The following is a 23,663-nucleotide window of genomic DNA, read 5'->3' as shown; positions in this document are numbered from 1 at the left end:
CCATATATATATATATATATATATATATATATATATATATATATATATATATATATATATATATATATATATATATATATATATATATGCTAAAGTCTTTATTTTGTTGGATAACGGCAACAATAAAACTAAACAGACGTTGAATGTTCAGTATCAGGCGCATATGACATATTTTATACGTCAGGTAAGCTCTTGAGATTACTTCTGTTATTTTCACTGCTAGCCAGATGACAGAGTGCCTAGTCATTGGTTAACTCTAATTTTTCCGACGGTTCATGAAAGCAACAGGAAGAGTGATTCACAAACTGGCCATACGTAAACACCCTTGCGCATCACTAGCTGTTTTACCCACAATGCAGCGCGCCTGCACACAACATAGCCATCTTGTCAGGAGAGAGGAAGGGAGCAGTCGGCGCTGTTAAGATTATCACTCGTTTCACGCGCAGCGTTTTGAGGTCTGCCTGATCTTCTGCGACACATAGCTACAAAGTTACGTGTTCTCGACGGACGCGCTGACGCCGGCGAAGCAGCTGAGACGTGCGTACGCTTCCGCGGACATGTCTCGTATACTTGTGCCGACGTAGAGGGGGAGTGTGCGGCGGCAGCCACTTGGCCCGACTTGTATGCTAGCTCAGTGAGTGAAGGGCCTCCTTAGCTCGAAGTAGCTCGTGCAGCCGGGCAACACGCTCTGCGACAACGGCCGGCCGACGAGTGGACAGCCGAGGAAGCAGCAGGCCGGTCCGGACGGACCCTAAATCCTCCACCGGTCGCCGTCCAGGCTGGGCAAGGAGACACGAAGTGCGGCGCCTGGCTTTATGAAACGCAACAGGAGACAGAGAGAGGAAGAGGATGGCGCAGATTCATCTTGATTACAGCTAAGTAGGAAGAGGAAAACAGACCCGAGTGTGCTCTTTACTATGATCTAAGCCTAGCTGGGAGTAAGAGAACGCGTCCACCAGCCGGCCCCGTTTTCACGGAGGAGGGAGGAAAGAAACACGCGGCCGTAAGGGAGCCGGAATCAGACCGGCCAACATGTCGAAGATGCCGGCCAAGAAGAAGAGCTGCTTCCAGATCACGAGCGTGACTCAGGCCCAAGTGGCGGCCGTGGGCGCCGCCGACGACACCGAGAGTCTAGACGACCCGGACGAGTCGCGGACTGAAGAGATGTCGTCGGAAATCTACGACGTGTCGCGGGCTGAGTACGAGCCCGCCTGCGAGAGGAGCTCCTCCGACGAGGCGCTGAACAACGCCGGGGAGGCGGAGGCGCAGCCGAACGCCCCCCAGGCCGCCCCGCCGTCTGGGCCGGGAGGCGGCACCGGCGGGGAGCCGAGAAAAGCTGCGGCGCCCGGCTCCGTTCATGGCGGCCAGCACCAGCCGGGGGCCGGCGTGACAACCGGGGCACCCCCTGCTACGGCCAGCCCCGGTGGCTCGGCCGGCACCTCCCAGACTGCTGCGGGGAGCAGCTCCGCCGCCTCCACGGTGAGCTGCTCGTCGCGCTTCAGGGTCATCAAACTGGATCACGGTACCGGGGAGCCGTTCCGGAGAGGCAGGTGGACGTGTACGGAGTTCTACGAGAAGGACTCGGAGAGCTCCCACGCCGCGCGGACAGACAGTATAAGGCACGCCAGCTTGACGCTGGACCCTGCTGCGGACAGAGACAGTGGGCTTGGACCTTCCGTGGGCTCCACTGTGTCCCCGGCCACGCACTCTGGGCCTGGTGTGGGCTCCATGGCGGAGGGATCCCAGTGTTCACTGCCAGCGCAGCAGCAGGCCCTGCATCAGAGCCTCAGCAGCCAGCAGCATGGAGGCGCCCCCCCACCCCAGTCCTCCATGGGGCTCCTCCAGCCTCATGCTGCTCAGACCTTGCTCCCCATCGGACAGAACGGCCTGCCCCTCCCTGAAGGCCACTTACAGAAGTCCCCGGTGATGCCTCCTCCTTACCCAGCCCAGCAGCCGCTTCCTGGGGTCCACCCCATCACCAGCCAGTCGTCAGGACTGCTTCAGCACCAGACGGAGTATTATCAGCAGGCTCAGCCTGCATCTGTCCCCCCGGGACTTTCGGGGGGGCCGCCTGTTCCCGTGGCGAGCCTCTCTGCGGTGAGCGGTGGACACATCCCCGTTGCTCTCATGCCGCCGGCTTCCTTAGCCTCCGTTGTGAGTCAGGTGGGAGACGTAGGCGCAGCAGGGGGCGGACCTGTACCTGCTGCCTTACAGCAGCCTCTAGGGTTCGGAGTCCCCGGGGGGCCCGTGTTGGTCGCTGGATCCCCCCTCCCGCATCAGACTGCAATTCAGTACGCCCCGGCCGGGCAGCCCCAGCCTGTCAGCCACCCGGCGGCGTCCGGCGGGCAAAGCGTGCCTGCTGTCGCAGCGGGTTCCAGCGCGCCCACCAGCGTGCCCGCTGCCGTGCTCAGTGCCTCCAGTGCAACCATGCCAAACGTGACGACCACCAGCTTGCCTCCCGGTCAGATAGCACACAGCATGACTCCGGGGGCCTTGGGGGCCCAAGGCCTCCCCACAGCTGGATTTGGACAGGTGGAGGCAAGCGGTGGAAGGAAGTCGGAGGGAGCCATCGTTGCACAGTCTCCGGTCGTGTCTGGGAGGGAGGCTGCAAAGCCCTTCATGCCGGACGCCCTGCAGCTCGGCTCTCCTGCTGTCACCAGCCTGTTTGGAATCCACATACCTGTGGACGGCGAGGAGGACAGGTAACACATCCTGCTTTGTTATGTGAAGAATCTCTGGTGTCTCTGGTGACTGACAGGATGATTGTGTCCGTTTACATATTTCCCCATTAGAAGCCCAGTTAAAAAATGACATGAGAGGGAAATGAATGTGCTGCACAGCAACTAGCTGCCATCACAGGAAGGTGAAAAGTCAAATGAACTGCAGCACTTGTTGCTCATTTATCTGCCCAGATAGAGCCGGTTTGCCTTAACTTCCGTCAGGATGGACGGGAGGAAAAGACTAGTGGAGCACGGGGAGGAAAGGTTTAATTTACGTTTGGGCCGACAGACAGAGGAAAACAGGAGCAACACTTGAGGCCAGCTCTAGCAACACATCGCTGAGGCAGAAAACCTCGTGTTTACATCAGAGTGTGTTGGGAAGTGCGCTGATGTGTTGCCAGTGTAACACGCTTAAACCTTTTCCTCTAAGAGCAGACTGTCTGGTCTAATCAGAAAACAGATTAGATTTGACGTTATTATTTCTGATTGTTTCCTAAACCCCGCAAGACTAGAAAGAAAAGGTAAGGACTAAAAAAACTAAAAAAGAAATGGCCAAAACCGCGGAGCGTTAAAGACTAGCTCTACCAGCTGTATGAAACCTGAGGGAAACCTATCCCTGACTATTTTTAGTAGAGCTCTTTGTTTGGAAAAACAACATTTATTGATCGTGAAGGTAGAATAAACATTCAGTGTGCTCCTGTCGTTCAGCCAGTGATGGGAAACGGCCTGGTTTGAACTGCTCTGATGGGCGGGTCACTTGTGGAACGCCTTTAAACATGTCAGCCAGCCGCTTGTGCTCTAATTTAACTTTAGTAAAAACTTTGCTTATATTATATGCTTCAGCTCATAACGTGGCATAATCGTTCATTTTCTGTGAAATTCAAGGGACCTGCAGCACATTTTCTATTGTGTAAAAAAAAAAAAATTATTGGTGAGTGGTAGGTCCAATTAGATCTCAAAGAAAACTATAAATTGCTTGGAAAGCATGATTGTTGTATTTTAAAATGAAGCGGTTTGTTAAATAGATGTTTTAACAGCTAATAAAATGTTCTTTAAAGGGGACATATCAGGCTTTTTAATGCGTTGCTTTTCACGTTAAAATCATTCAGTGGGTCTTTATAAAGTGGAGCTGCAGCGTTTAGACTGAATTCCTCGTCATTGTTTCCTCTCTTTTCCTCCTGTCCTGAGGTGCGTCTGAGAGCAACTCGTTTTGGTGCCGTCTCTTTAAATCTAAGGGAAGCACTTCAACCCCCCCCCCCCCCCCCCCCCCCCCCCCCCCCCCTTCAGGTGGCAGAGCGTTTCACTCCAGCACGTTCAGCCATCTTTGTAGTACACTGGGGGGGCGATGTGATAAACTGTGTGGGTTAATACAGCCGAACGTTTTCACCGATCCACTCGTCGCTTCAGACTTGTTGCATCCGTCAGCTCAGACTACAGAATCGCTGCAGGAATGATTAAAATGCCGGCTTTGCAGAATTGGTGAGCCTGACGTCCATGACCTTGTTTAGCGGCTCCGCAGCAAATACTGTGACATAACTGTTCAAAACACATAATGGAAATTGAAGAAAATTGAAAGGCCTGAAAAACACGAGCCAAAGAGAATCTAGGTATCTACAATAGACTACATTCACATTTTCTGCACTCCTAGAGACTTCAAGCAGACAACAAAATGTACTTAAGGGCTAAAAAAAGGGGATTTTGTATGATGTGTCTGTCCCCTTTAAAAATGTAAGACTTTTTCAAAACGAAACCCCAGCTTCAAGTCTGTGGAACAATTGGTGGAGCGAGCAGCCTGTTTTAGACAACAGGAGCGTTTCCTTTTCTGTAGATGCTTCTCTGTAAAAGTCACAGTTTCACTCTGACAGCGTGAAAACAGAAGAGACCTTTCTCGCTGAGCATGCACCACTGTCACTTTTCTTTCCTCTTCTCTGTCCCCCCCCCCGAGAATTTATTGGTCCGGACCCGGTGCTCTGACACGGCGATCTCTTATCTCGGGGTCTGCAGCCCAGGTTACCATGGCGATCACGCCTGTAAAATGGGAGCTGACTCGGAAGAGTTGCACCTGAGCAAAAAGCCACTTCTGTTTCCCCGCCCAGGCCCCAGGACCGTGTGTGTGTGTGTGTGTGTGTGTGTGTGTGTGTGTGTGTGTGTGTGTGTGTGTGTGTGTGTGTGTTCGTTCTGATGGCCTTTAAGGCGCAGCTAAAAAATTGCCGTGACTTGGCTCACTGTTCCGGTAGCCTTGGGCTAATCACGGCCTCCCTGTAAACGAGCCGCATGCCTGACCTTTTAATAAGCCAGTTCCTGCTCAGGAAAATACTTTGGAATATAAACAAGCAAAGAGTGTTCGAGTTTGTGTTGCCACACTCGTGACGGCGCGGCTTTGCACTTTTACCCGAGGTTTTTAGTGCCTTTTAAACAAACGCACTCAGAGGCAGTTTTGCCACAGACCCGTTTTTGCGTGTGGTGCTCTTTGCACAGGTGTGGAGGGGAACAACTCCTGCAGCGCACGCCGCGAGGGCCGCGCGCTTTCTTTTTCAGCGGCTACGAGAGCGCCGGCCTTCCTGAAGTTATCTCTCTTCTCAGCTGTAGTAGATGGCAAACATTAGCGGAAATGATACAGTGCCCGAAATCTCTCAGTGGTTTCCATTTACAGTCACACAGCGATGGCAGAATCTAGAGCAGGCAGGAAGTGCAGACTTTAGAGTCCTGGCGGTAACGCTTTAGTTGTATTTCAGGTGGATGTGGGTCGTTTAGTGAACTAGAACCAATATAAAACTCTAACCTTGAGTAATAATGCCACGGTATAGAAAATTTATGCCGTGATTAAGCGATAGTTGCCTTTAGAACAGAGCAGCAACATTTGTTCCACTGGTTCTTAAAACGTTATTGATCAGTATAGTTTTAATGATCCGGTCTGTAACATTGATCTCTTTCTTTTGGTAACTTAGGTAAAAATAGAGAACAAACAGCAAATTGATTGAAAACTAAGAGCTCATACTTCAGTCAATTAACTACTGGCAGGACATGATTTTGAAATGAATCACTTTGTCATGAAATGACTGCATTTCTATCAGATGGAAATGTTTGAACCAAAAAAGCAAAGTTTTTCAGTTGTGATGGCTTTGGTCAGTGACTGAATCAATTAACGGACACAAAGAATAGAGATTATGATGACGTACAACAGTTTGGTTCTTCCAGCCGTGCAGATCCAGATGTAGCCAGATTTAAAACGCCTCGGTCCTGTTAAACCTGTGCACCCCGTGCTCTGCCCAATCCTCCAGCCATATTTAACAGGACGGGGTTTCTGCCATACAGCTTTATAATCACAACTGTTCAACTTCTCTCTCTCCTTTTTTTTTTTTTTTTATACATTTTAGTGGAAATGAGATTTTCACATTTCCCCTATATGCAAGGTATTTTTCTTAACGTCTGGCCTTTCATTGTGAATGGTGCAAAAACAACCCAAGGGGTGAAGAAAGTAAAAAGAGAAGCTTTGTGGGTTAAATGCCAACACTGACACACGTTCAGCCTTCTTCCCCTCACGTTCCTCTCCTCATCTCAGGATGTCTCATTCCTCCACAGATATTATCTGCCTTTAGATTTCAAATGTTGGAGCGCTCTAGTCTCATTTACACGTGAAGCTTCCCCTCACAGGCATCGTTCAGCCCCCCCCCCCATGCCTGTTATCCACAGCTCTGTTATCAGAACGCCGTCATCAAACGGTGCTCTGACAACCTACCGGACCCGTCGGTGCCGCCCTCCGCTCTCTCACTAGTTGCTCACCGTCACATTCCGTGCTGCATTCACTTGCACTCGGACAGCTGTTATTTTCATGCACTCATCTCTTTCTGTGTTTCATCTAAAGTGTTTTAAGTGCTAGTCCTGCTATAAACACACCAGCTAACATCATGCACTCTGCATTTTGCGTTGCTGAAGCAGGGTTATGGATTTTGATGCATGAATTGGGATCATATTCTAATTCCTGTCTTTTCTATTGGATTCAAAATCTCAGTCTTTACCAAGAAACCTGCTGCAGATCTTCCAACTTTATGTCTTTAAGATCTTTAGGGAGAAATGGAACTGGCAGGTCAGACCTTTAAACGACGGCAGAGATGTGGATCAACCAGGAAAAGCCTGATTGGTACATTTTATTGAGCCGATATTAGCTGGGCTGTCTGCTCAGGTAGCTGGGCTGCCTAAAGGAATGGTACCTGCTGCTTTCCGACCCTAGGTTTTAAATAGTGTTACACTAGTTTTTTAATGCGCACTAAACTCACTAAAATTCACTAAACAAACATATCTTATGCTCACTTGAGGTGTTTTTTTTACCTTTTTCGAAATATAGTAAATGCGCTAAAGAGGAAAGGGAAACGCATTTGTTGAATCAGTTCTGATGTAGCGAAGGTTTAGCTCACGTGGCTGATCAGCTGTTTCTGCTGCTGACATCTTCTCAGGTGTTCCCATAACGCTCAAAAACAGGTCTGGAAGCAACAGATACGCGTGGACCGACCAGGGGAATCGAGCATTTCTAAGTCTCATCCATAAGAAGAAAATGAACTTGGCACATTGATTAAAGCCTCGCTCCATTACTGATCTGTGGTCCGTGCTAGTTAGCAACATCTACTTCCTCTTTATTTCGGCCAACGTCAACGTATAACAACCTTATGCTGTGCGTCTCCTGGTTAATTCGCTACAAACCAGTAAATTGGAAACACTTTCTTTTTTAAGATTTTTGTTCTTTAAAGTTCGCTCAAAATGAGATGGAAACACAGCTATTGTGTAACTCTTAGTTATTTTTAGTTTCAACTGTATGGCTGTATGGAACTATTTACAAACGGACTAATGTATCTTTCTTGTGAGGGGAAAGGGATTTGTTTTAGTCAGCTGACAGGCAGTGTGCAGCAACGGGTGAAGGAGATAGTGTTGCGTTACTAAATAGAAATGGTAAATAAATTTAATCAGTATAGCGCTCTTTTAGCCATGCTGAGCACCCAGGGTGCTTTCCACTGGTGCCACGTTCACCCAGTCACACTCACTAGCGCCTACGCTTCTATGCACCGTTACGCAGGTTGGGATCGCTGAGCTGTCTACAAGACTGCCCGACTGTAATGTTGAAACTAGAAGTGCATTCATGTAAGGCAGTCCACGCCCGCAGTACGCGCTAGCAACAATAAATCTAGTAAGTTAATTTAATATGAAAGTTCAGTTTATTTTGGCCTTATGTTAGAAACAAAGCAGTGTAGTCCAGCTGCGCTGTCCTCCCGACAGAGACTCTCTCCCTTTCAGGAGAGAACTGTGTACGCGCAGGGGCAGAGTGATATTACACACTTGGGAAGAACCTTTAATGTGCCTTATAAGTCCGGTGCGGCTTATTGTCCGAATAATACGGTACTAGTGGTGGCAGGAGTATTACACTGTACAGCATTTCTCTGTGTGTCACTCTGCTGTCATGTCACGTTTTCTAAACTTTTTTTAAACTTTGGTATATTTTAACACCACTGACTTCAACCAGATCCACAGAAGCCATTTTTTTTTTTTCTCATATGTAACTTTGTTTAAATTGTGCTTATATTGAAATGTTCTGGAACGGTCTGTACTTCCTGGTTCTGGCCTGCTGTCTGAGGAAGGTTCTTGAGTTTGACGACTCTGAGCTAACCATGCATGCGTGTCTGGCCGCGGTAGCCGGAGATGGCCGCATGTTAGATAACGATGGCCGACGTCGTGGAAAAGCCTGGCGTATACATATCGACTCTGTTGTGACTCTGAGCAGAAGCAGGTCTGCTTCTCATGCAGACCTTCCTCTACAGGCGGGGCGTTCCAGATGTTGACCCTGTGGACACCCAGGTTAGTTAGATGGTGCAGCTAACAGCAGCAGCAGCGTGTTTTACTTCACGGAACGGCCTCTCCTAATCAACAGCTTTTGTATAACTCAGATTTTCTACGTCTTTATATTTGTATAATCATTAATTCCAGTCAGCTGCTGCAGACACGGGTCCTGTGACCACGCGGCTTCTTGTGGAGTACCTGTTTAACAGTTATTGTGCACGGACACCGGCGTTTTCCTGTAAGAGGTCGCCTACGCTGATACGAGGAAGGGGCTCATATGACAGCCAGCCCCTATCATACTTACTGCAGTGTGCCCCTATTCTCCTGATAAGAGGGTGTGTCGGCCTACTTTACTGTCTCTCTCTGCTGCATGTGGCTAACGCTTTCTACGCTAGGTGTGGATGATGTCGATCAGTCGGAGGGTAGCTGCTGGTGCTGGTGGAGCCGGTCCCTCCTGCCTTCCTCTGGTGCAGCGTCTGGGTTTTGAACCTGTGACTCCACTGACTGTCGCAGACGGTGTGAGGGTGTGTGGTTCCTGTGCAGATGACCCGCTGCAGCGCCAGAGTAATGCTCAGAATCAGGAGAGGAAGCAGCAGAGTTTGGGCTTGTTTCTGCAGCACTTAGTTAATGTCCTTCCTTCACACGCCGCTTTGCTCATCTGGCATCAACATGATTTAGTTCAGTTCAAATGGCAGGTTTTTAATGGAGAGCAGTAAAAATGCTCAGATGAAATGCCAACGTCTAATGCATGACTCGATTTTTAGGTTTGTGATTTTATGAGAAATGGCATCAGTATTTCTGACCTGAGAAGCTCCAGATTAATGGTTGGTACAGGGTAATATCTGGATGAACCCATCCTTTGGCGTATGGTGCCTCACAGAAATAGTCACACCCTTTCTCCAACCACTAACTCCAGTGTGTTTTATTGGGATTTGGGGCCCCTGCCAACACAAAGTTGCACATAGTTGAGAAGTGAAATGACCACAATAATGGGTTTCTAGATATTTTCTGAAGTGTGTTCAGCTCCCCTGATTCCTAATGATTGTTTTGTGCATATAAAAACGGACATTTTTGCCCCTTCATCGCAAAGTAGCTGTAGCTTCGTTAAGTTGGATGGATCTTTGACTTTTATTTATTTAAAGCTCGCTACAGATTTGAACTTAGATTTATGTCCAAACCTGAACGGGGTTTTTCTGCTGCTTTAAACATTCCCTTTCAGCTCTGGCTGCACATTTAGGGTTGCCATCCTTCTTGTCCCAGTCTCATCTCTGGGGCAGCCTCTGCTACGTTTTCTCCCCAGTATCGTTTACCTTCATTCCTCATGTCATGAACTCTGACCATCTAACCTTCCCCTGCTGACGAAAAGCATCCCAGCAGCTTGGTGCCACCACCATGTTTTCACCTCACCTTTTGATATGACAAAATGGAAAACATTTTAAGAGGTATTAATGCCCATGTAAAAAAAACAGCTGGATCGTTTCTGTTTCTGAAGGGTTAAAGCCAACTGACTGAGGAGAGGATAGCAAGGATGCTCAGCTTTATCCTCTTGAGCGTCAGAAATGTTAGAGTAAAGGTGACGATTACTCCCTAGGCGGTACACACAGGCACTTTTTCAGATGCGTAAGCAGTCTAAAATGTGTGCAGTGAGGTTGTGCTGGAAGCCTGAGTCTAGTGAAACTATCAGAGGACGCAGGTCACACAGGAGAGTATGGTCTGAGGCATAGTTGCCACTGTGAATTGAGAGGGTGTTTGTGAGGCAATATGTTGGGGAGGGGCACCTCTGCTCACATCTTAAAGGTTGGGGTCCTGCCCGATGCACCGCAGCCTTTTCAGGGCGTGTTCCTGGTTCCGCTGGGTACGCTTACATGGACAAGGGTAATTAGCATAAAGGGCGGATCGGAATAGCGATGCGCCGTGTAAACTAGCCAATCGGAATGTTGTGATCGGATTAAACTCAATCGAAATGAAATTATAATCCCAATGAGAGGCGTGGTTTATGCCGATCGATGATCCCATCAGCATGCAAGTAAACGCTTGTCAGGATCAAGTTATTCTGAATGAGGCAAACTGACCTGAGTGTGCATGTGCTAAACTGTCTGTGCTCCCGATACAGACTTCCTATTGGAAACATGGAAAGAGCTCAAAACTATTTATTCTGTAACGTTTCAACCGTAATTAGAAGCTGGTGCACGTCCAGCGTGGGCGCTTGGAAGACAGGAGACCTCATACGCTACTCCTTTGTTTACTATTTATTGTCGTTCAGCAAACACAGAACTTTTTTAAGTTAGTATGATAACTGTGCATGTCAGTGGTTCTGTTCTGAATAAAGCCTGGTGCATATAAACGCACACAGTGATCGCATTAATTGATTTTGTGCCCATATAAACGCTACAGTCTGATAATTTTTCGTTTTTTAATCCAAACAAACTTCAATGGGATTGTGAAGTTTAGAGCATGTGCACATGGCCAGTGTGACTGTGTGTGTTGCAGTGACGCTGGGACAGCATGTACAACTTGGGTTTTTCCCCTCAGTGACCTCTACTCCTTCCTGCTGTATCCTGTTTTCAGCCTGCGTCCCTCTCTCGGCTCTCCGCCTCCCGCTCACTTGATCTTCCTCAGCTCGCCTTGCGTCCACGCCGAGGCTCTCCGCTCGTATCGTTTGGCATTTGGTGGGCACGTTTCCTCTGGAGTAAACCACAGCGGTTCAGTCAGAACAGCCGGCTTGTGCGTAAACAAGCGGAGCTCTCCGTGGACCCTGCCTCCTCCCGGCCTCTGATGCGTCGTTCAGCTCCGACCGATCCTGCAGCCTCGGCCTGGGTCGTCACCTACACGCCCCGCGCAGAGGCGCCGTGTGTCCTGACGAGGCGAGCGACGACGCCAACTCGGTCTAAGCGGGGTGTGATGTTGCTCGGTGCAGAAATCTTGTTTCTGAACTACAGTTGAACTAAGGGGACTCAAATGATTCACGATTACCTTCACTTTAGGTCAGTTGAGCCGGACATAGCACTTGCCTAAATTCAAATCTTTGGATTTCAATTAAAGGACCATTTACTAAATCATATCAAGCGGGTCAGACGTCGGGCACATCTGAGCCCTCGGGCCGGGACGTCTCAGCGTTTGTAAAGCTTTTATTTGCCAACGAGGTTTTCAGCCTGTATAGATTTCCCTTTAACAAGCAACAGTGTAAAGATGTTTTATTCAGGTCTGTCCTGGTCGTGAATTATCACTAGTGGGAAGAGAGGCCATGGCCAAGCGCGTGCATGAGAGAGAAGTTAGTGTAGAACAAAGGCAATAAATAAAAGGAGCCAACTTTTACGGAGCCTTCTTTAGCAGTGCCGTCTAAAGTGGGTCCCCAGAGAACGTTCTCCTGCATGGTTCACATGTTCCCTTTCATTCAACATGCCTGAATCTACTGACTGCTTCATTACCAGACCTTTGCAAAGCTGAAGGGTCTGCTGAGGAGATGATTAGGCCACTGGATCAGGGCTAACGTGCGTGAGGTCTGAAGATGCTCAGCTTGTTATCATCGTCTATAATAGATTTAGATTTATTAAAGGTTGACGTGGTTTGCTGTTGTTACTGTTTAAAGAACCGTTCCTGCGCTCGTTTCCTGTAGTGAACATGGAGGCGTACCTTAACTCTGGGCTCTGAAAGATCACCAACGATGCTAAGAAGCTCAGGATAAACTGAGCAACGTTTGTGGGATGCCATCAGCTTTGCCGTTACCTGCTGAGGTCAGCCTTAGATCAAGTGGCTCCTTTGCCTGTTGGATAAAATGTCCCCAGTACAAGCTAACGCCCCGGGGCAAAAGGCTCTTTTCTTACAGGAACAAGTCGACCAAAACGCACAAGCACAACGTTGCTAAGTAGCAAAGGTGCAACCACTCGCTGTAGCCTAGCTTGATGTTTTAGCAGCCAGTAAATCTCTGTAAAACATGTTTTTTATTTATTTTTTTTAAACGGCTTTTTCCAGCTGTTGTTTGACACCCGACTTTATTCTGAACACCTCACTGATGCTGAAAAGAACAAACTCTCAGTCTTTTTCCACAGTAACCAACTTTCACACCAAAAAGTCGTCGTTAGCAAAAGCTACTGGCGCTTTGGTACGATAGGTTTACTGATCAGACCAAAATCTGACCGGGATTGCAACCAGCCAACTAAGCTGAGAATCAGCAGCAACAGGCCTGGCACGATCCGTCCGCCTCATTGACCAGGCTGACTGTAGAGATGCGTCAACATGCATCAATTTTAGTTTAGTTCTTATTTCACCTCATTTTGTTAAAGTTGTTAACAAGTTATGACAGTTTTCCCCAAAGTGTTTTGTTACCAGCCGCAGCAGCACGGTGCAGGAGAGTGGCTCAGGCTGATGTTGCAGCCAGGATTTTAGTCTAGATAAGAAATATATATTTTAAAGCTGCCTGATGCTGTCTGAGGTTAGACAGGCCGTCCTTCTGCTTTCCTGTTTTTCCCCATGAAACTGAATGATTAGATGCCCTCCTGAGTTAATTATGCTGAAGTCCAAGAAATTTTTTTTTTCACAATCCCATTTTAATTACATTAAAATGTTAAGATAATGGTGATATCTGAAAATCTCAATAGATTTATCTCCAACTCAGAGAACAATGTTCACTAATTAAAATGTCTCACTAAGTCCAGGCTTTTTGTTCCGCCACAGTAAACTGAGCAGGAGAGCAGCCCTTCTTTAGAAAACCTTTGTTTTCAAATGTCCTCATGTTTGGTTTTCCGCCCAATAAAACAAAAAGCTGACTTGACTCAGCCATAATGGTCTGTCCTGTTATTACTGGTGCAAGTTAGCCAGTTTGGTTTGAACCGTTCAGATCTGATGGCTTCATCTGCCTGGATTGATCAGGCTGAATATTCAGGTCCAGTCACTCGCCCACGCAACTTTGAGTCAGAGGTGGAGATCTTCTGTCTCCTCCTGATTTCATACGGTCAGGAGAGAGAAACGCTATGATTGTGAATCAATGATTGATGCAACCAAACTGGTTTTGGAAAAGATAAATCAGGCTAATATTAAGCATCTGACATCAAACCTGTTAAAAATATGGACTGGGCTTAAAAGTTGAGTCTGTGCCAGGCGACTTATAACTCCCAGCTGTGATTAGAGAGGTCAGATATCCAGACAGGATTATGGCTACACAATCACTTAGTTTCTCCGCTCCTTTCTCAGGGACATTGATCAAATATTAGGCTGTATGGTTAAGTTTTACCCTTCAAACTTACTCACCTAGTTACTGATTTTTGAATTCATCGGCGTTTGTATCTTGTTCTGTCACTCAATGGATAAAGGATGGTGCAGATGCTTGATTAAAGTTAAAATGACCTTCATAGCCATGTTGAGGGGAGGCACCATCACCAGTATTTTACTCGGCGCCCTCTGTGATGGAAAAAAACCTCCTGAATGCATTTTGACACATTCTCTTTTCTCACCTCGAACAATTTGCACTTTCCTAGTTTCCTGTCTTGTGCTTCTGGTTGCTCTTCTGCTCCCCGGCAGGCTCTTTGTTTAAAGTGGCAGCTCTTCGCCGAAGCAGGTTCTGGGTGTTTTCGTGTTATTAGTGACTTAGCAGGGCTATTAGGAGGTCCAGTCAGTGAGCTGGGAGTGAATCATTGACGCGATGCCTCTGATTTGCTGAAAAAGACGAGGGTGAAGAAAAAAAGTATCATGTCCCGGTCAGATGACATCAACTTTCGGACGTGTGCCAGAAGGGTCTTTGGTTTGTTTCCAGGCCTTGGAGTTGCTTTCAGACATGTTTCAGATCATGGTTCTTCCAGATTAGCCTTATTTGCGTTAAGCCATGAGGTCTGAACCGAAGGGGAAAGAAGGATTCTGTGTTGGTCCTAAGTATCCGCCGCTCTGTGTTTTCCTCCTTCCATCCTTCTCGTTTCTGATACCAGGGCTTTTGGGTTTTACTTTTGGCAGTGATGAACACAGAGGAGCTTTCATAAATGGTATTGACATGTTGTGTTTCAAACTTACAAAGGGAGCCATTGAGAGGCGAGTGTTTGCTGCTAAAAACCAGGGAACACGACCGGGGCGCTCGCCTCCTTCACCAGGAGGACTTTGAGTCATCTGATTTAGACCATTTGGGCCGATAGTAGAGACGTCCAGAGCTCTCAGAGTTTTAGCTTGGGGCGGGGGGGCTTCTTTCTGGGGGGTGCGCCCGCCACACGTGTGGACGTGTGCAGCTTTTGCTCCGATGCCCGCAAAGTGATTTTCTGCAGAGCTGCAGGAGAGAGTGAGAGTGTTTAGTCATGAGGTAATGTGACAAAGGCAGTTTGTGCCAGAGGTTTCTAGGAAAGAGCCTTGGCTGCTGTGATATTCACACACATGCTGTAGATCAGCTCCTCTTTCCCCCGCTGGGGGTGTGTGTGTGTGTGTGTGTGTGTGTGTGTGTGTGTGTGTGTGTGTGTGTGGAGGTGGGAGAGAACTGCTTAGTTTTTTTAAAGACAACCAGGCAGTGTGTCTGCATGTAAAATGAGTGTGTGGGGTCAACAGGGCAGGAGGAGGGTTTCCTTCCCCACCCCCAACACCCGTCCCTTGACATTGGACACGGTGTCCTTGTAAGAAACACTGAAGGAATGTTAAACGTAGCGATGCACCGATCTGGGGTTTGTGGCCCATTTCCGATGATTTTTGTAAAGGTTCGATGTGCCAATACTGATTTTAGACAATTCACATTTTAGCTTCAAGTTGCTTCAATCCCAGAAATTAAAATATATATATTTCCCTATTTATATTAGCATCTGGAACAAACATGTATTTTTAAGGAGGCCAGGAACATTGTGTGTATGCTGGGGGCTTAAACTTTTTTTAAGACAAAATGATTACAAAGGCGACATTTTAAGGATTTATTAGTATCCTATTATAGCGATTAGCAAGACGATCATGGTTAGCTTTCCCCAGGTATTACACACGTCCAAATTCAGCCTGTACCGTTATTTCACATATCTTTATTTTTTCCACCAAAGCAGTTCCAGTACTGTTGTTGGTACACGTTCTTTAAGAAACCGTTCTTTGCCTGCTGGGTGCATTGGGAGAGCTGATGGAGTTAGAAACAGAACCAGTGCTTCCTCTGGCTTCATTTCTGAGAACTTTGCTGATGAAAACTTTTAACTTTGAGTCTTCTTCTCTCAGGAACAACTTCCTGACAGAAGAGCGTTAATGTTTGCACAGCCTTTTGGTTCTTCGCTGTGGTGCCATCACCATCAGAGTTGGGATCTTTGGCAACCTCATGTCATGATTTGGTTCTAAGTAAACAGCCTACGATAGGGTTCTAAATCCATTATTGGTGGAACATTCACACACAGGCCGTTCCTCTTTCCACCTGTATGTGCCACTGCTGTCATTAGGAGCCCAGAACACATCAGGTGTCACTCATCAGAAACTGTTATGGTGCTATAAGCCTAAAAGTTTATGGTCTAGCAAACGGATGAATACTAGTTCTGCTGAGGAGGCGGAGCCTAAGTGAGGCGTTGGTCACAAGCAAGGATGTAAAGATGTAACCTGGCTAGCCAGATTGCTAATGTGTAGTAGCACTTTCTTTTCTGCACATCATCAATCTGGGTTTGCTCCATTAGAATCCGTTTGGGGGAAGGAGGGACCTTCAGCAGAACTCTGTGGGCCGATTGGGTGAAGCGACACCTAGTGCCCGCCTACCAGAGGTTGGTTTTAGCCAATCACGGTATCAGATTAAAATTTAAGCAGCAGCTGCTGTGAGAAACCACAAGAAGCTGAGCTAAGCTAGTTAAGGCACTTCTTGTCTATCAATGAAGAAATCGTGGATTCTGACAAAACAGACATGATGGCAGCAGTGCGTCCTCCTGCCTGCACTGCCATGTTGTGTTGGTTCAGCTGTGGCTCATGTTCGCTCTTGTTTTCGTCACACCGGTATGTCCCGCCTTAAACCTCAATACTGCAACGTGATTGGCCCGAACCGGTTTTGGTTCAGACACAAATGGTGGAAACCGGAGTGGTACAAGATGGATTTTGGTGTTTGTGAACACATAAATACAGACAAGGATGTAAATATGCCGGAGGCTTTAAAAGTTCATAACCTATATGATTATTAATTAGCCCGACTTTCCTTATCATGCCTTTGAGACAGCGACATGCTGAGAGCGTGGGTTTGTCTCTGGCCAGGACCTCCAGAAGTGGAGAGCAGCTTTTCTTCTGGCCTGCTTTATAGCGGCTCATCTGATTTAAACAAGCCCAGGTATCACCTTCTTTAACAGAAATCCAGCCCTAGTGTTACTGAGAGCTCCTCCATGTTTTTTCTTCTCTTTAGCTTTTAATTACCTCCTCTTGTCCCAGAGCCCAGGAACATGTTTTCAGCACAGCTGAACTACCTCACTGTCATTACAGTTAACGTTTCTGAGCCACACTACTCTTAGTTTGTTGCAGCATTGAATGTTTAATAAATTACAAAGCAAGAAGTAATTAAAACAAACCTTTTGGAAGCTAATTTTGCTCTGAGTTTCCAAATGATTAATCACATCTGCAGCCTTACAGGTTTCAGCGTTTTGCACCAATCATCATAAGTCAGATTTTTTGTGAAAGGATCTTTTATTACTGGAATTAATCCGGTTTACTCATTTGCACAGTATCCTTTCTTTACTTTCTTTTGTTGCATTATATCATCATCTGCATCATCTAAAAAAAAAAAGTGAATCACACAGCATCGTGAGAAAGAGTAGCATCATTTTTATCCTACAGTGTGTCTAAAATGGATGGGATCGCTGGCATCAACATAGGCATCATAGCGATCACAGACCAGAGATGGAGGATCTCAGTGCAGAGTGCCGGGTGTTTACTAGAGGCGCTTGCATAGAACTCAGGACGAAGACGGGAACTCGTCCCGTCTCGTTCTGGACAACGAGATGGGACGAGATTTAATGCCGATAGATGGCGTGCGCTGTGATTCTGATTATCAGTCGCTATAGCGATGATTTCTTCCTCCTTCAGCATCTGAACAGCTTTCACAAGAAGGATGTCAAACAAAATGCAATAATTTGCCAAACATGCCGTAACACCATTGCCACAAAAGGCAGCAGTAGCACAAATTTGTTCCACCTAAAACGTCATCCAGTGCAAAATGAAGACACTTGTAAACTCTGCGTGTCGACACCCCATCCCACCCCCACACCCTGAAGGGAACTTTAATTAAAACCGGTCGTAAAACTGTTGATACAGGCATCTTCTTTTGCTAAATCCCATATGACAGAAAAAATTCGGTTTGTTTAAAATTTCCCAGCACCTAAAGAACCACGTAAATATTTTTGAGATGCTCTGAATATGTAGCTGCCACTGGTCAGTTGATTTTATAGTCACAATACAAGCTTTTGTTTTTGGGATTGTCACATTTTTAAGATACCTTTTATTTCAGGTGTATTTTGTGTCAGATTTTTCCTTGGTGTTCCTTTTGGCCGCTGGGATGTTCTGTTTTTTAAGGTCCAGTGTTGACCACGAAAGAGCTTTAATGTGACAATATTGTAATATGTGAAAAGCTTCTATGTGCAGCTGTAATGGAAAAAAAATGGCTAAAATATAACATTTTAAATTAATTTTTATTTTGCAATCAATTTTTCAAACCAAAAAAAATTATTAAAAAAAAGATATACCAATGCAACTTTAGGCACTATGTGGCTAAAAACATTTGTTATTCAAGGTTATTTGAACATATCGTGATATATATCGTGTATCGTGATATAGCCCAAAGATATCAGGATATTAGATTTTCTTCATATCAACCCCACCCCTGCTTGAAGTCTCACCTCTGTTCCCCAGAATAAGGTTAGAAACGACCATTTATGTGATGATTTTGATGTGTTAATGGAGTCAGAACTGTCCATGTCTGCATCTCAAACTAGAATTAAACCCTGAAAAACAACCAAGTTTTAGTTTCCAACCAGCCAAGCAAGCTTAACGTCAGACGATTCTAGACACCAGCCAGTTCATGGGTGCATCTGTGGTTTTAAAACTCTAAATCTGATTCTCCAGCAGAGGTCAAAGAAGCGCTCCTTGTTCTTCGTTCAGTTATAAAAGATACTGACCTGTGAATATGGAGCGTTTTTCTTCTTCTTCACTTCTGATTAGATTATGAAAGTTATTTTGTCTGCTTTAGAAAACGCAGAACATCTGATTGTGTGAATATTTTTCATGCCGACAGATTTCCAGCTCAGGAGTTGGAGAGCAGCCCTTGTCGTTCTCTCTCACATGCACTATTATACAGTGAGAAGCTCAGACTAATGCCCAGAAAAAGCTGCAGAGTAGACGGTTAACATGTGAGAATGATTACACTTGTAGATATTTGTGTTTGCAAAGTAGCTCAGCTTGTGTAACTCCAGTCAACTGGCTGGAGGAAGGAGACCCATAAAGTTTAACTAGCTGTCCAGCCTTTCAGCATCCATGCTCCACTCCACTTAGATTTACCTCTCTGAGCGTCCTTAAAGTCCCACTATAAACATTACCTAGTTAGCTGCAACTTTGGAGTCTTCTAATGGGATTTGAAGTTGGTAAAAGCATTTCTAAAAATCCATTCAGTCTGTTGTCACTGTTTTTATTTTTTCACTGTTTCTCTTCTCTCTTCCTGGGATGTGGTTGACACAGGAACCCCTCCATGGCTTTCTACCAGGCCTTCCAGTCTGGAAGCAGATTAAGAGACTCAAAGGCTCACAGTGATAGGTACAGTACCGTGCTGGATTGGACCGGGCAGGCCTGCCAAAGTGTAACAAAGCGCGTGCGGTGTTCAGCAGCAGTGAGCTTTGCTTTTGACACGTGCATGGACTGAGTTTGGAAACAACGCTTGGCAGAGAGCGCAGCATTGGCCAGTAGCCTCCTCTATAAGATCTGTCTGTCTTTAATCCCCCGCAGTCGTTCTCCAGCGCTTCCTCAGACATCATATAACACCTTTGTCACCAGGGAATCACCAGGGGTTGCTTTCGCTAACATTTCTATAGACCTATGTACCCGGGTAATTGCTCTGCTCTAGGGTTTCAAAGATGAACAAAAGCACACGCAGTCCAAAGGGGCAAACAACACAAATGGTCAGACGGGAAATCGGATTATAAACCAGTTCAGCCAGTCCTTATGGCTGAATTTCCCTTCTTTTCTATTCATCCTTTAAACAACCAGAGGCCCTTTTAGTGTTTTGACATACACCTTCAGATGGAGTTACATTTAGTCCCACTGCATCCACACAGCTGACTGCATTTCAGGGAGATTCCATGTGATAGACACATAACAGCACATAGTTGAAGGTAAACTATGCCCGTTTCATTTGGATGAGTAAAAAACTGAAAAGTGGGGTACGCATGTAATCACACATCCTGCTTGAGCCAGCACCCTGTAGAACCAGCTTCTGCTGTAGATATTTTTAGGTCAAACTCTGTTAGATTAGGTGCAGATAGGGCTGGGCTATATGGCTTAAAAATTACACCAAATCTGATAAATCGATAATTGATTTATTTTTTATTTTTTTCTCTCCTCCTTTTCGTTTCAAAAAAAATTATTTTAAAAATGTACTTTTATGTCAATAATTGTGCCTGGGAGTTGACCTGAATTCAAAGTGCAACTAAATCCAAGCTGTGAGACATTCTTTTAAGATAAGATGGGGGTCCTACCATAGAAAACGATGAAAATATAACTAAATGTTTGCTGCTAGTGGTGGTACACCATGAGCTAAGAGCAGGCTTCACTTCACTTGTATAACTTCAAACCATCTTAAATAAGTAAATTAATAAATTACAGAATCATATCATGGTAAAGAAAAAGGTTCCTTTTTTCAATGTTTTGACAATATATTTTCCTAAACATATATTCAGATTTGCATGCTGTTCTCTTCATGGAGGCCCAATGAGTGCATTGGCTAAATAAAATCCTGATTTTCCAAAAATTAAGTCTTAAAAAATGGTAAATTCAAATGAATCGAGTTATTGCCCAGCCCTATGTGGAGAGCTATTTTTGGTCCTTTTAGTGTACTCAAGTGTGCTCAATAAAGTACACTTGAATTGAATTTGATTGTTTAGGGTCGACGACCTGCTGAACCTCCCCCTCGGTCTTAAATCTTTTGTAGCATCTGTGTGGTTTGTTTCTATGATTGGCCTACTTATAGCTCAGCCAGTTTAGCCATCAGCTGGGACCACCTTCTCTGTCCCGGCTGACAGCATGATGCCGCCCCCACCATGTTTTACAACGGAAACGGTGTGTTCAGGGTGATGTGCAGGGTTAGTTTTTCTATAAACCTTCCTATGAGTATGTTGACCAGCATTTTTGGTCCCCTCTATAAGTTGTGACAGACCAGACTTTGTGTGGCCAGAGTTGGCTGCTGCTCTGAATGATGCTCTCCCTGCCTGGCGCGTTGGTCTTTATGGGCCGCCATCTTTCCGTTTTCAGCTGACGGGTTGAACCGAGCTCTGTGAGAGGCTCAAAGCTTGGGGGATTGTTTAAGAACCGTGTCTTGCTCCCTGACCTGTCTGCTGTGTTCCTTGTTCTTCATGACGCTGTTTGTTCTCCGGTGTTCTCTAACAAACCTCTGAGGCCTTCATGGAGCAGCTGCATTTATGCTCGGCTTAGATTTCTCTCAGGGGGAATCTGTTTACCACTTAGGTGACTGATGAAGGCAGTGGATGGCTGAAGTGGGCTGCATGCCACACTTTTCAGAGCAATCAGCAGATCATTTATTGCTACATCACAATTGGGATTTCTATCAAGTTAACCTTCAAAAGACAATATATTGGTTTATTTTAGATTAGATCAACTTTGTTGTCCCAAAGGAAATGTGTCTTGGTGTGTGGTTGTAGTCTGACCAAAAGGGAAAAGATGAAATACTGTGAATAAAACGCTCCTGTGCTGAATCCCACTGATTCAGCTCCGTTTTGAATTCAGTTTGTTTGGAGATATCCGTTTCCCACCAGGAGTACTGAAGACAACATGGATCTGCAGTCTTCATTGCCCTGCAGAAATAACCCAAAAGAGCTGATTATAGAGACTAACATCGTTTTATTAGGAAGAGATCATGAATGTGCACAGGTGTGTCGGCCTACCAGTAGTTACTGCTTTTTGCCGTTTGCTTTGTCCTGTTTTCATTCACACTAGCTGTTGTACCCTCTCTGCATGCGGCTTCTCCAAAATGAATTCACTAGAAGCAGATGTTGCTTCCTGATTCCTGATCACCATTTTGCTCATGTTCACTCTTTACCGCTTGCGGTTGGGGATGCGTTGGCATGTTTATTAACACCAATTTCCTCAGCTTTTAGCAGCACTTTTTTAGGAAGTGGTGTAATTGGCTGAAAAGTAACATGTTTATGTTTTTGACATGCATAAATGTTCATGTTCAAAAAAAGAAAACGAGGTCAACAGGTCAATATGTGATCATAGATAACTAGACTTGTTATGCATCAGTCAGCCATCTGGGGATGGAGATCAGCCAGTTCGCTCTCTACGCACCTCTATTCAACAACACATAATTTTTTTGGTTTCATGTTCATTAAATGAATGAAAACTAAACAAAACAAAAAAAAAAGAACTTTTGGGGCTGTACGAAGCATTTTTCTTCCTGGTTTATTGCGTTTCCAGGGCACCTCCGGTTCAGCTGGTATACAAAGCTGGAACAGAAATGCAGCTGTCATTTCAGTACGATAATCTCACACTGACAGATTGACTGAAAAAGGATTAACAAAATCTGAAATAATTTTTTACAAAACAATTTTATGTAAAACATTTTTTGATTTACTGTGGGAGTTCACCCTCTTTCTGTTCCCCATGCTTCAAGTGGTTTTGAAGGACCACATCTTCAAATCAAAGTGTAAAACGGATTCAGGGAAGAATAGTACAGTTCAGCCTTTCCTGAACGAGTTCTGCTCAAATAAAGCGTTTAACATAAGCATATAGTTTTTTCCTATTTGGGGCTATTAAACAGAGATTTTTAAAGATTAAAGTGTAAAAGGTATCATATGTAAAGGTAAACCAGTCAACTAATACCAGCATTGGGTTTATTTAGCCAATTTAATTTAAAAAAAATAATAAAAAAAGTTGATTTCAAGGTGCATTACAATAACACGCAGCACATTACACTAGTATTTCAACTCCCTCAATATTGACCAGATACTGGGTAGTCATTGCTTTTCCTGACAGCGAAATGTATTTTTCATAAATAACATCACTGTTAAGGGTCAGTTAAACATCGTCAGGGAAACAAATCAGCCTCTGGCCAAAAGGACGGCCCAGTACAGAAGAGCAACATCATCAGGCTAAGATTCTGCCATTTACACTTATCTGCAGACCAGTGGTCACTCTTTCAGGGGTGAAATGTTCTCATCCTGGATGGAGAGGAACGTTGATTTGAGAGAGGAGTAAAGGAAGCCCTTAATGTGACGAAGTAAAGCCCATTCTTAAACAGGACGGTGGCCTCTGGTTTCAATTGTCCCCCTCTTACAATAATGTTATTGCGAGCATGACTCCGCCCCCTGGGAACAACAAGCGTCCATCAGAGAACTAATGATGGGTTGATAGCCTGATGGTCCTCTTTGTATGTTAACAGCCTGTTTAGATTACATAGTGGGTCAACAAGTTTAACTGTGACAAAGTTGATTCACACCTCCAGACTGAAAAAGTCTGTAGGAGATGAAACAAAACATTTTAACAAAAATAACTTGTTGTTGTGAAATCAGCCAACAGGAAAATAACATAAGACTCTAAAACTGATCTAAGGCCACAATAAATGTAAGGGACGGTGCAGTCACGCCTCCCAAGTGACTGTTCTCACAGCAGGGGGCCCACTGTATGAAGCCCCCGGCCATTGAAAAAATACATTCTTTTCGCCCGCTGCTCGGAGCAGAATAAGGGGGACACTCATCTCTTTCACCGCTGTTCGTCAACCACACTGGGAAGAAACTCTGTCTCCCTGTCTGTGGACCCGAATGGAGTTCGGAGACCTGCCGTATGGGGGCGTAGGCTGGAACCAAGCTACAGTGATTTGGATTCTGTGAATCAAAATCAAAGCAGCTGACCCGGGATCCGAGCCATATCCCGGGTCAGGAGTGCAGAGATTCCCACGCTGTCACCCCCACCTCCACAGCCACGCTAGGCCAGCCTGCC

At 45.7% G+C, this 23,663-nt stretch overlaps 1 protein-coding gene across 2 annotated transcripts in view; it reads left to right on the top strand.

Moving 5' to 3' along the window:
• The first annotated feature begins 361 nt into the window (after positions 1–361).
• Positions 362–23,663, top strand: part of LOC105925192 (TSC22 domain family protein 2) — a 33,414-nt gene continuing 10,112 nt past the window's right edge. Inside the window, exons 1-2 of one of the 2 annotated variants that reach the window (XM_021315627.2) lie at positions 362–2,702; positions 19,176–19,250. In XM_021315627.2, coding sequence (XP_021171302.2) covers positions 1,033–2,702; positions 19,176–19,250 — 1,745 coding nt within the window. In that variant the 5' untranslated portion in view covers positions 362–1,032. The remainder of the gene's footprint in view (positions 2,703–19,175; positions 19,251–23,663) is intronic. The other variant, XM_012860919.3, reaches the window with a different exon arrangement.

This window comes from Fundulus heteroclitus, chromosome 6, assembly GCF_011125445.2.
Source record: "Fundulus heteroclitus isolate FHET01 chromosome 6, MU-UCD_Fhet_4.1, whole genome shotgun sequence".
In the NCBI taxonomy this organism is placed as follows: domain Eukaryota; kingdom Metazoa; phylum Chordata; class Actinopteri; order Cyprinodontiformes; family Fundulidae; genus Fundulus; species Fundulus heteroclitus.
This window is presented reverse-complemented; position numbering and strand designations above follow the sequence as displayed.